We start from the raw sequence: 13,138 nt of genomic DNA on the forward strand, positions 1-13,138 counted from the left end.
GGCTGGAGATGGCACTCCCAAGCAGAGGAGGTCACTGGAACGTCGCATATCCCTGGACGGAGCCGAAGGTGCGGCAGGGGCGCGCAGCGGCGACGCCCACTCCTCTCCTCTCCTCGTCCCCATCCTCTCCTCTTCGTCTTCCGGCAAAGCGACGGCAGGAAGCACACGGGCTCGCCATTCCAACCATCTCGTTGGAGAAGATAAGAGTAGGGAGGAAGTGAACCTATACAGTTTTTTGTAGCTGATTTATAAATAAATGATATATACATAAATGTAAGAGAAAAAATCCAACTTGACCATCGTTTTTTCACTGTAAATGGTGGCCTTTTCCTATTGATAAGATGAAATTACAGAAAATAAAATTTGACCATTATTGACACGCATGCACATACGCACATACACATTTCTAGCTAGGGTTGGCTCCGGCCTCTGTATTAACCATTTTGTTTTGTTAATTATTATTTTTTGTCGGAAAAAATACAACTCATGTAAGGTTGAGATATGAATCAACTCATGTACACTTGAACATTTTCTTTTTGCGGGTAGAAGAATGATTTTAATCAGCATCCAACATGAGAATCAATCTGTGGTTGGGTGGTTAGAAAAACAGTGGGATCCCGAGCCCACTAGAGTTTAAATCATAGGTTTGACACTTTGGTGTCTTATAAAAGGTGGAATATTCTTCAGTGGAAGGAGACGTTTTCATCGACAGCGAGACGTCTGTAGTAATTCCATTAATCCTATAATCCACTAGCTCAGTTTGTTTGAATTATTTTCTTGGAGATACTCATAGAGGTACGGTGTGCGTGCATGCATTCATAGGGATAATTATATGTCCGTATTTATAACCATCTGCCTTTGTATTGTATTTGGAAGAAAACAAAAACAGTGTCCAACATGCAGGCTGCATGGGATCGATGGTCGCAACAATTTACCTTAATTCCGACGGTACTTACACGGAAAAGACAAGCGAATGAAGTGGTAGCACACATATACTTCTTCTTCAAGCGAATGAAGTGGTAGTTTAAAAAAAGATAAAGCTTGTCTATCCTGACGTAAGATAATGATATTTAAATTCTCACGAACCTTGGTTGTCGTAATTTTCATTTTAAAAAGGTTGTTAAATTTGTTTTATGCGTATACACTGTTTTGTTCATTGTCTATTTGTGTGGTTGCATGTGGACATGATGGGCGGGTTGGCGAAGGGGCCTTGGAGCATGCCGCGTGCCATGATCCTGTACACGGCCTCCGTCATGTGCAGGCCGTCCCAGGACACGTACCTGGACGGGTCCGCGCACCGCACCGCGCCAGGATCCGGGCACTTGAGGGTGAGGTTTGCGTTGTACGGCCCGCCTCCGCCGCAGCACGCGTAGAGCACCTTCCCGGCGTCGAACCCGTTCTGCGCTGGCGCGGTGATGAGGCTGAGCACCTCGTCGTAGTAGTCGACGTAGGTGATGGAGACGCCGGGGTGTGCGCGGCGGAGGTCGCCGATCTTGGCCTTGAGCATGCGGTTGTGGTAGGCGGTGAGAGCGTTGAGCCAGCCGAGGCAGCCGGCGGAGTCGTAGTCGCCGGGCTCGCCGCCGCGGAAGAAGTAGAGGTAGCGCGGGACGCAGCCCAGCGGGAAGACGCCCGGCACGTAGATGGTCTTGGCTCCCAGCTCGATCAGAGCCTCGATGGAGAGGCCAATGGATCTTATGACCCGGGGCACGAGGGGCTTCACCCAGCCGAGCGTCTTGTTCTGGAAGAAGGGGTGGTTGTAGTCGTTGGCGCCGATCTCCCCCAGAAGGAACAGAGATTTCGCCATGACCTCCTCCCGCTCCTCCTCGGTGGAGGCGATGGCGGCGAGCACCTTCTTGAACCAGCCGATCTGGATGCCGAGGGAGTAAGGGGTGATGCCGCTGATGTCGAGGGGCTTCTTCTCGAAGAGCAGCTGGTTCAGCGCCGTGCCGCTCGCCACCGCGAAGTTGGCGCCGTACTGGAAGTCCTCCTTCCTCGCCGGTGACTTGGCCTGCAGGTACGCAGGCCAGCACGGGAACCCCAGCCTCTTCACTGCACAATTGCACATACATGTGCGTGTTCATTTATCTGCGCCATGTGTACGCCTGCATGCATGCATGCAAGTGAAGTAATTAAGCAAGAATTATATGTACCGATGAAGTCGACGATGAGGCGGCCGTCGGACCAGCGGCCGGTGGGGCGGCCGAAGAAGGTCCTGCCGTAGGGAGGGCGCGACACGGAGCCCGGCGCCTTGGAGTAGTGGATGAAGTTGCCGGTGTCGATCAGCGAGTCGCCGAAGCTGAACATGCGAGGGTAGCAGCTGCTGCTCCGGTTTTGTGGCGCCGCCGCGTACGCCGAGACCGTTGTGGCAAGGAGAGCGAAGAGAGTGGCTGCCACCACGAGCCGCATACGCAGAGTCGTCAAAGTCGCTTCCGCCATTGTGGATGCCTGGAAGTGAATGCGGTTGAAGAAATTCGAGACTAGCTCACTCGCTAGCTTCTGCCCGGCGAGCCGGAGCATTGAGCTAGAGTCTATATATGCAATTATGCATATGGCTCCTTTGATTCATATTTCATAGGATAGAAAAAAGTATAGGTATATCTAAGGGGATTTGCTAGTTCTCAGATAACTTTGTGCCCTGTCAAGCTCTACACCGTTTGATTGCATCGTAATTCGTGTATATGAGTTGTAAGAGTAACTATAACAGAGCCCGTAAATGACACCTGAGCCAAATTTTTACGGCGGATTTACGGGTTCGGGGTGAAAGCCGCAGGCACTAGAGCTTGAATCGGCGGCCCGGCCTGAAAAAGTTTCTCGGGGGCCCGAGAAACTCCGCGTGTGACCACTATTTAACCAGGTCGTGGAGGGGAGTTCGGTTCTGAAACCCTACTCCCCTCCGCCGCATCCGCTCCTCCGCCGCGAAAAACCCTCGCACTCTGGAGAGGAATTCCGGCCGCTCCCTCGCGATCTCCCCTCCGGCGCGACTTTTGCGCCGTTCCCCATGGCTCGCACAGCAAGATGCGGTAGGGGAGGCGGTCGTATCGGCGGCCGAGGCTCGCCGCCTCGTTCGCCATTTTTGCACTCGGAGGCGGAGCACGCGAAGTGGATGCGCTCCGAGGGAGCGCGCAAGCGGTGGCGCATAGGTCGACACACAGGTCCACGCGTAATGTGGACGGCGAGCTCCCGTCCGACGGCTCGTGCAACCCGCCGCTCCTCGACAGCAGCGACGACGAGGACGACACGCTGGCGCTTCCCCTCACCAACAGAGACTACACGGAGGAGGTGACAGTGATCGAGCTCGCCGCCCTCATCATCGCGTAGGCGTCCTCCACCGCGCGTAGCCGTCCTCCGCCGCGCGTACAGGCCCCGGTGACTATCTCAGGGCCAAATATTGGTCAACTTAGGCGCGTGGCGGAGGATTAGTAGTTATTTTGGCTGTTATATGTAAATTACGTTTGAATGTAGCTCGATTAGAGCATTGAACTCGTTGCATTTCGCATGTTCATCGCCAAAAATTTCCCGTGACGTTTGATTTCTTTTTTTCAGTTCGTCTTTTCGGTTTCTGTTCGCGCCTCGACTAAAATCAACGAAACCGTAAAATTCGGGAGAGTGAACTTGCCGTTTTTAGTTTCGGCGAGTTCAGTCTGCTGGAGATGCTCTAAGTTGGGTTGCAACTGGGTTTTTCAATTGTAACTGGAGTTGCAACTAGGTTTTTCAGTTGCAATTGGAGATACAACTGAATTTTTTTATCCAGGCTATTAGATTTGCTTCGTGATTTGTGCTAGTCATCAGTTGCAACATGAGTTGTAACTAAGATTGATGACATCATTTGACCAAAAATGAAGTTAATTCTCAATCGACTTAAGAATAGACACACCCATATCTAAGACATACAATTGAGATGTCTTGATCAATTGAATTCTATGGAAAGGTATGAAGTGTGTTTGATTATAGCGGCAAAACTATGAGGTATGAGCTAATATTTTTTTCTAGAGGATTTGCACTACAAGATTTTTATAGGATTAGTACATATGAGATATGTTTCTAGGAATGTAGGAATTTTTCATATGATCAAAATCCTTCATAATTCTTACACAAATGATCAAAGTAGCCCTAATATACGCAGATCATAGAGCTTGACATGCATAGCTTTTTTTTAGGACATGGAATACATTTCTTTCGAAATGAGGAACAAAGCTTTGCCTCATTTCGGTAATTAAGGAGAGTTTCAACAAGATGGTCGAAAGACCAAATGAAAAAAAAGAAGCAAATATGACATGGGACTCGCGACATGATCGAACTCAAGTGCTTAGCACCGGTTAGGCTCCAATTTACTTTCATTTGAACAATGTTGGCACATAACTCACATTCCTGAAAACTTCGGCATTGCGTTCATTCTAAATTTACCATGAAACTAACGTGGCAAGCGAAGCCAGCGGCCGCCTACGAGCTCGGCCGGTGCTATACTTAGCTTAAAGGGCGACACAGGAATCGTGAGGGGCTGGACCTCTACTGCACAGTAACATTTTTGAACCGATCGGACCGGCCGGACACGGCGACTTGGGTCGATGTTGCCAGTTGAGTTAACTATAGTTGCAGGGTGGAACTCGTGGGCAACGAGGCACGAGTGGCGTAACGAGATTTCATTGAGGAAATCAATCAGTCAATTCATGATGCCAGACTTTGGCATCAAGATGCATGATCTCCACGGGATCCGTCGATCCAGCATGCTTCATGTCCCGTCAATTCGTGCAACAGAAATGGTTTGGCAGCTGATGGGACATGTTCTTGTTTCCTAGTAACCATGTGCTCACGAAAAAAAGACAATTGAGATCGACAGGGGAACACCAGCACGGCAGAACATACACCGCCGAGTCATCTTTGTCGTTTTCAATGGATACTTCTGGTAGTGTGGATCACGCGCGCCTTGCCTATTATCACTATACTAAACCTGAACAACTTTCTTTTTTCTCACATTTTTGGGTTATTTTTTTGCCTATTTACCATGCTGACACGTGTTTTATTGTGCTACATAGATGTTTCGTGTGTATTTCTGGGGACGTCTTGCAGTTTCTGTTTAGTTTGACCCAGTGTGGGTTTTACGTGGTGTTCACTTCTGTGTGGACGTAGTCATAAAAATCCCAACTCCACCGCTTCGGTCTGATTTGATTGTAGATACATCCGGCAGTAGGTCAAAGCGGTGCAAAGAACGGTACAGCAGCGCAACACACGTCCTGCGTGGGCCCTCCTTGCCTACCCCTCCGCCCACTAATGTCTCTTGGGCCATGGGAGAGCGAGGCGGCGGACGCGACCACGGGGTCGGCGGCGAGATTGGAGCACGACCGGGAGAACTCGGAGGGAAACGGAGGTGGCTAGCGCTGACCGCGGAAATCAGGCGTGGTCGTCGCTGGAGGCGGCGGCATGGTTCGTCGCGCGTCCGCACTGCCAAGTGAGTTCCTCCAGGGCGGGGTCCATCCAGCAAGGTCACTGCGCGGAGCGCGCAGACGATGCGTCGTCGTCCTCCTGTGTGGTGGATGTGCTCGATGGTCAAGTCATGAGGGAGATCCTCCGTGGTAGCATGATGCTAAGTATGTACAGTTTCCTTCGATGCTGGTTTTTCATTCAGTCTCTCCTAGATTGCTCTGCTTCTTGTTTGTATTTCTTCTCTGGCTAACAAGGACCAGATCTTTGCAGCGAGTCAACGAACGTCGATTTGTTCCCGGTGAAGCCCGCGAGCGCAGCAGCGCTGCTGCAAATCCGGATGCATCAGCCGCCGCAGGAGGAGGATGGAGCCGGTGAGAAGGAGCTGCAGGTGGCGGAGGACCGGAGCATGCCGACCCAGGCGTAGCTCCAGCAACGACCGCAACACCAAGACGGACGGCGGGGGCGGCGGATCCGGATGCCGGCGCTCGCGTATCCCGAATCTTCTAGCGAGCTCGCGAGCTTGGTGGCGTCCCATGGCTGCTGCAGCTGCTGCAGCCAGCCATCGTCGCCGCCACGGGAACGGGCACCATCCCGGCGTGCCCGCTCTCATCCGTAGCGCCCTCGCTCCCGTCGCCCACTTACGCGGCTGGCGGAGCGGCCTCACAACCACCACCAGGTGTGGGGGGCACCGCCGTGGTCGGCAGGCTTCTCGCACGCCGGAATCATGAACGCGTTTGAGCCCGACGCTTACGGCGGGGTTATCGGCAGATCGTGCAGCTGATGGCAGTGCCCGCCGGGATCCACATGCCGGCCCGCCCTGCAGGGGCACAGTCACATCGGATTTGCGCCTATGTTCGCTAGCCACGCCGCGGCCAGGCCAGAACTGAAACTCGGGTTGTCGCAGGAAGGCCACGTTTGCGTGCTCGCCGGACAGTCGCTCGGCGGTTGGGAGCGCAGCCGCACATGGGACGTCTGACTCCGATAGTCCGATGTTGCCCCTGCATCTGCTGTTGGTTTGTTTGCTCTTTTTGCTTGGTCGCCCTCCGTTCTATGATTATCAATTGCTGGTGATGACGATTCGAGGTGCACAATTTGGTTTGGTAAACGACCGATCAAACCTGCTGATAGTAATGCCTCCCCTTTTTCCCTTTGTTTTTCCTTTCGTCCGACTGTTCATCTGTTCGATTATCGTATTATATGTAGCTGCAACCATCTGATGAATTAAAGTTGTACTGCAGGTTGTTCATGAGTGGCCTGGTTTGCCATAATGTATTAAGTTTGATCCATCTAACCAGAAATAGCTTTGGAATTTGCTGGCAGAACATGATAAACAAGGTACTTACGGGTGAATTTATTCCAACTGTTGAGGAAGATTACAGTATCAGGTTCACCTTCAATTTGAACTTGAAAGTACCCAAATATCTCTGGGAAACAATAAATATCTTGCATACAGTAAAAGAGCACATGTTTCCTTTATCACTCATGCATCTACATTTTGTAGCTTCTGTCAAATGAGAACTGGAGTTCTAGCTCAGTGGCAAGGCAAGCGAGTGCGCAGCCAGCCCACCCGGGTTCGAATCCCCATCCGCGGTAATTTCGCAGGAGGGGCGAATAAATCGGGTTATCATCCATCCGCGTCCATCTGCGGGGAGAGTCTCATCCTACCTAACAACGTATAGCCAAGGGAGGGATCATTCCCCCGTTGGTCAACGTTTGTAGCTTCTGTCAAATGCCTGCATGTGTTAATTTGCTTTTCTATCTGGTCGTTTAGTCCAACCCAATGGCTGCCATTCATGAAGTCTAGCATCAATACACATATTTTTTACTTCTATATATTTCCTTAATACCGTGGTGCCCAGGAACCTTATATACGTTGCTTGCTTATATCTCTGAACTGGTTCAATTATATTCTGAAAAAGAGATCATCTTCTTTTGTATAGCGTTCTTATATATATATCCCTTAATATTGCACACTCCTTATTTTGAAAGAATGACTTCACTTTCTTCCTTTTTTAAGTGGCGTTTTTTGAAACATATGTCAAAGGGAGCATCGTTCTATTAATAAATTTCTGGGGTCTTAGGTATATACTAGGGATTATCAGTTGGAAACTAATTTTTATTATATTCCTTTCAAGATATGTTGTCCTAACTATTCTTTAACTCATCTAAGCATCTTCCAGAAAAGTACACCAGTCAAATATAAAGGCACCTACCTACAAGACATTACTGAGACCGGTGTATGCTTCCAAGTACTTTAGACGAGCAGTTCAGTACTAAAAAAAACTACCGGCTATTTACAGATAACAAATGTGTCGTTGGTTACTTGTGCTATTGGTTTAAGGTGTCCCTGTATTCGACATATATGTTTTAGTTTTAGAAAGGCAGTGTCGATTATGGTCCCTTATATTCTAGGTGTTATTGAATAAAAAAACTAAAATAGGTGTAAATATTAAAAAGTGGTTGTTACAGGAAAATTCCATTATATGGAAAAGGGATTGACATGGATGGATATTATTTAGTTATTTGCTCTAATACATCTTTGCGGCTTTCCTGAATTTATGTAGTACATGTCAACTCTGTCTGCTAAGACCTCAGGGTGCAGACCAAAGTCACACCTTTTGAGCTGATTTTGTTCCAACCTGTAGCTACATTTACACATGCTACCATACTGTAATCATACCATAAAGTATAAAACATTTTATTTATTTTCCCAACCCCAAATATTCTTTTTCTAGGCCTGAATGCAGGTGGAGAAATTGCAAGGACGAAAGAAAAAAAGTGTAGGCCCTCCCACAGAGTAAGCAGGAATGGAAATCGGTGAAAAGGCAAAGAGGTGGAGTTGAGCTAGAATGATCACAGACCCTACACTTGCTGGATGATCACCAGAGAAAGATGGTTCTCTGTAAATTCCATGTAGGTAGTTTTTGTACTTAACAAAAAACATTATTTCATGGAAAATTTCCAATGCTTATTAGATTCCCACTATCTGTTATTGTGATTCATTCTAATCTTTCTTAGTACTATGATGAACTTCAACAGTTGGTGCAATGTGTGCCATAGGCGGTTGAGGTTATTTTTAATATAAGGTTATCACTTGTGTACCAATTTTGATACATAGAAATCTTTGAACCCCCAACTGTAACCACAAAGGTAGCTACTAAGTTGTATACTTCAAATTTACGCCAATCAGTTATGTTGAGAGTTGAGATCTGGTTAATTCGTTTGTTAATACACACATAGCCTATTATTGCGTACATGTTTTTTTTTGAGATAGATATGAATCATTCCAAATAAATATCCATACTACCATCACATTGTCGATGTCCATTTCTTTGTGTACGCCTCATCATGAAGCGACGGACTAGCAATCGTGCGGGAGGGGTACAGAGAGACATACCCAAGTAACATCTAGGAGAGAAAGACCCCACTGCATCTACCCAAGTAACATCTAGGAGAGAAAGACCCAACTGCATCTGATGGTTTCCTACAAATGACAGAGTGTTGCCATGTAGAAATATTGTGCATCAGTTGGAGGTGAACGATGGTTTGACCTTACCCATTACTTGCACACTTTCAGTGGCAAATTTGATTACCATTATGTAGGTTTACTACTGCATGTGCACGTGTGCACGTGTATATGAGCATATCTACCACTTCATTCAAAATACTGCTTGATGTTCCTCCAAAATTATAAATCTAACAATACAATTGGTAAGGAGAACAAGGGATGCATACATATTGAGCAAAGAACATTGTTTAGTTGATTACCCATACATAGTGATATGTTACCCTTCACACGTTTTGCATATTCGTATTCAAAGGAGGCGAATGCACCATTCCTTTTGTTATTTTCGGAAAATTGGTCTCCAACTATTATATGCAACCAGGTAGAAGGATGAAGGCAACATTTGGTCCCAAAAGCCTGCTGTCATGATCAAATCAACTCATTTGCATCTTCCAAAAGATCACCATTGGAATCAAGTGATATTTCTCATGTATTTCTTTACATTTATGTTGTACTAAATATTAGCTTGGCCCAACATCGTTTTGTTGGCCACAATCAATACTGCATTGTGTGACAAAATCCATTCTTGAGGTTTATGTATTGTTCTGAAGAACTGCTTTCTGCGATAGGAAATCCTTCACCAGTAAAACACGCACCACACGCTGACCTCTTTTTTAGCTTACCGTTACATCAATCTTTATTTTCTTTACATAATTAAGTCCATCGATTATACATTTTTCCGTACTTAAGACACAATCCAGCTCTCTGTAATAAAATTGTGTTCCCTCCTCTATAATGCATAAGCAGATCCCCTGCTGTTTATCGTCAAAAAACTTTGTTTCTTTTGATGACTATACCTGTGACATGACCTGAAGATAAGTGCCCAACACTGATGTTTCTAAATGATTAGCATTGCTTAGGCGGGGGATAAAATGGGTATATTGATTTGGCTGACCATGAGAAAGACAGTGCTTGCCACCTATTTCCTTGCCTTTTCAATTCTCAAAAGATAAACGAGTTCGTTTAATAACTAATACACCAATGCTTTGACTGTATTGCATTAGAGGCTCTATTTAAAGCAGGGCGAGTAGAGAGCTCTAACTGCTACAAATAAGAAGTTAACAATTCCAATGCATAATGTCCTGTTTAAAGTAGCATGTTCTATTCTGCAGATGGAGGAGGCCACATTTGGAGAGAGAATTGTTCAAGGGGAAATGAATCCTCGCTGGCGCTTAAGCAATCTTCCCGCCATACTCATTTCATGATGCGTCAATTGAAGCTGCTTCCAATGATATTGCTAAGAGCGTGCAAGCCATCATAATAACCAAGTTTGTAACAGATGTAAGCTGCTCATAATAGTTCTAAGAGCATGCAAGCCATCATAGTGCATTTTAAGATGATTGGTAATGAATATTTATAAGGTGCTCCTTTGTGAATGGTTTAAACAAGAAAATATTTATCAATTCAAGTAAGAGTACACAATCAGCGCGGCGTGCCGCCGCGCCCTTCCATGCTAGTTATTTGAGTGATCAAACGTTCTCAAGTATATGTGCTACTCTCTCGTTGTTGTTTTTTTGTTGTTGAGAATTCAGCATTTTATTGATCAAATAACGTTAGTACAAAGTTTGTCCCGGATACAATCTGGTGCAACATCACGAAAGAAAATACTACCAAAATTCTCAGCTCGGCGAGCCAAAGTATGTGTTGAACTATTACAGAGACTAGTATGACGGAAATTCACCGCCAACAAAGTTGGGGCAAGGCTTTTGATGTCCTCAACCACAACCCCAACCATCGAACGATCCCGGATCAGTGAGCGGATCCGCTGGATGACTGATAGACAATCCGATACCATGATGACATTGCTCCAGACTTCATCTTTTGCGAGGGAGACTGCACTTCGAATGGCGAGTGCTTCAGCTATCTCAAGCACTGCGACCTGATCAACTAACCGGCTGCACGTAGCTAGAAAATCGCCCATGTGGTTCCTGATCACAATGCCGACCCCCATCCTAGATGAAGAAGAGAACAAAGTTGCATCAACATATATGACAACCGAGCCAACCGGTGCCGGAGACCATCGAGATGTTGTGGAAGAGGTCTCACGGCTATGGCTGGTCAGTGGTTTGAAAAGATGCAGCAGAATCATCTCAGTATAGGCTTTAATTTGGTCCGCTAGGTTGGTCGGGTGCTTCCTCTTCTCGCCATTTCAGACGCCATTTCGCGCCTCCCGCAAATGCCACACCGTAACCGCCAACGTGACTAGCTCTCGATCATCAGATCGCGCCAGAAAATCCAAAACCCATGCCTTAGGAGTTGAGAAATGCTTCCTGAGCAAATGGATTGGATACACCAGTTTAACCGTCCGCCATACCTCTGATGCATACAGGCATAAGACAATAGCGTGTGCTGCACTTTCCTCCCTGTCACAGAAAAGGCACACACCCTCCACCAGGATGTTTCGGCGACGGAGCTGAGTACCACTTAGGAGGCAGTCGTGAGCTAGTCTCCACAGAGTAATTTTCATTTTCCCTGGCGCTTTAATACTCCACAACTTCTTCCAGAGTTTCTCCTCAGCGGAAGTGTCCATCAGCAGCCCCTTTTTGTTCAGGCTACGCCATGCCACAAACTCCTCTGATCTTGCTAAATTATATGCTGATTTGACAGAATACACACCAAACTTTATAACGCTATGCCACAAACTCTCTCGTTGTTCGTAACTCGCCATCTTGATCTTTTCAAATTGTACTAAGATGTAGATGTACTTCCTTTATAACGCGTGGTCCTTTTTCTCATTAGTTACTTTAAGCACTTTTACTTTTACTATTCAACACACTCAGTCAAACTTTTTCCACCTTTAACTAGAATTAAGCGCATCCTTCTGCATTCTTTAGTGAGTTGTAACAAAGAATAATTATTTGACCATAGCCGGTAGGCTCTCTGTGTAGGCTCTGTGCGTGACCGATGCTCTTATTTTGAAACTAGCTACGGCTACATGTGAATTTGTAGTTATCATGCTACGGTAGAAATATTGGGAGCCGTTCGATCGTGCATCTGGATCTCTTGCTCCCCAATATACCCATGTGCACCACTACTAACGCTGCGTCATAGGTAAGTCTTGTCCCTTTGATTTTCTTCGCAGCGAAATCTAAACGTCTGATAACTCTATTTTCCGTTTCAAATTTGAGGATTGTAAAAAAACGGTAACGGCCGACGGGCGTTGAATTCGGTTGTAATTTTTTATGTATATGTTTTTTCATATAAAAAACTTTTCCACTCGAGGTTGTATGCAAAATATTGAGTCGTTTTACTGAAACGTAGCGTATTTTTGCCAAATTTATCGAAATTAATGTTTGCTATTTTTTCCTAACAACTATATTACCTTACATAACTACATCTCAAAGAATTTTAAAAATTAAAGTTTTATCATTTTATTTTTCAAAACTGAAAAAATCCACGAGGGAGGGGTGATGACGTGGGCATAACCCTTCGGGTACTCAACATTGCCATACCCGGTGCAAACTATGAAGGTGGACCAGTACGAGGACTCGACAAGCTAGACCTGCACGCGCCTCAACTTGGACTACAAGGAAAGAAGACTCCAATATGAATCCTACTAGAACTCTTGTAAACCCTAGCTTGGCTGATATATAAAGCCAGGCAGGAGCACCCCTTAGACACACACAATCAGAAACATAATTATAGAGGCGACACGCCTAGAAACCGCAACTCGCGGATTATAACTAGACTAGATCCAACAACTCCGCCTATGGCGGCCCCCTGTACCCATATATTCATATAGTGGATTGCTAGCAGGACGTAGCGACCCTCCACCGCGGGGGCGTGTGAACCTGGGTACGTCGTGTACCGCCTCGCTCCCGGAACTTCCGTCGTCGCCTTTCTCTAAAACCCAAGCCCCTCATGATGGGCATTACCGAGGAACCGCCTCGTCAATTGGCGCCGTCTGTGGGAAAGCGACGACTGGATTTTGTCATCTGGGCGGGATCCTTCATCGACATCTGCAACAAGATCTTCATCGGCTTCTTCACCCGCGCCGACGTGTTCAAACATCATCATCATAATCGATCCGGCTGGATCGCATTTAAATCGGCTACGTCGTCGCCAACAAGGGCGGACGTCTTCCGGATTCTCTAGCGAAAACAGTGTGCATGGCGGCACGGTGCATCTATCGACCAGGAGGCAGAGAAACGA

The 13,138-nt window shown here is 46.6% G+C and overlaps 1 protein-coding gene across 1 annotated transcript; it reads right to left on the minus strand.

Annotated features, from left to right (window-relative positions):
* Window positions 1–1,153: 1,153 nt before the first annotated feature.
* Window positions 1,154–2,436, minus strand: LOC124672855 (GDSL esterase/lipase At1g28600-like). Its single transcript, XM_047209018.1, has 2 exons — window positions 2,151–2,436; window positions 1,154–2,049 (listed from the first exon to the last, which is right to left on the minus strand). The coding sequence occupies exons 1-2, from the start codon at window positions 2,434–2,436 to the stop codon at window positions 1,154–1,156; spliced, it is 1,182 nt and encodes a 393-aa protein (XP_047064974.1).
* Window positions 2,437–13,138: the final 10,702 nt, after the last annotated feature.

This window comes from Lolium rigidum, chromosome 7 (genome assembly GCF_022539505.1).
Source record: "Lolium rigidum isolate FL_2022 chromosome 7, APGP_CSIRO_Lrig_0.1, whole genome shotgun sequence".
NCBI lineage: Eukaryota > Viridiplantae > Streptophyta > Magnoliopsida > Poales > Poaceae > Lolium > Lolium rigidum.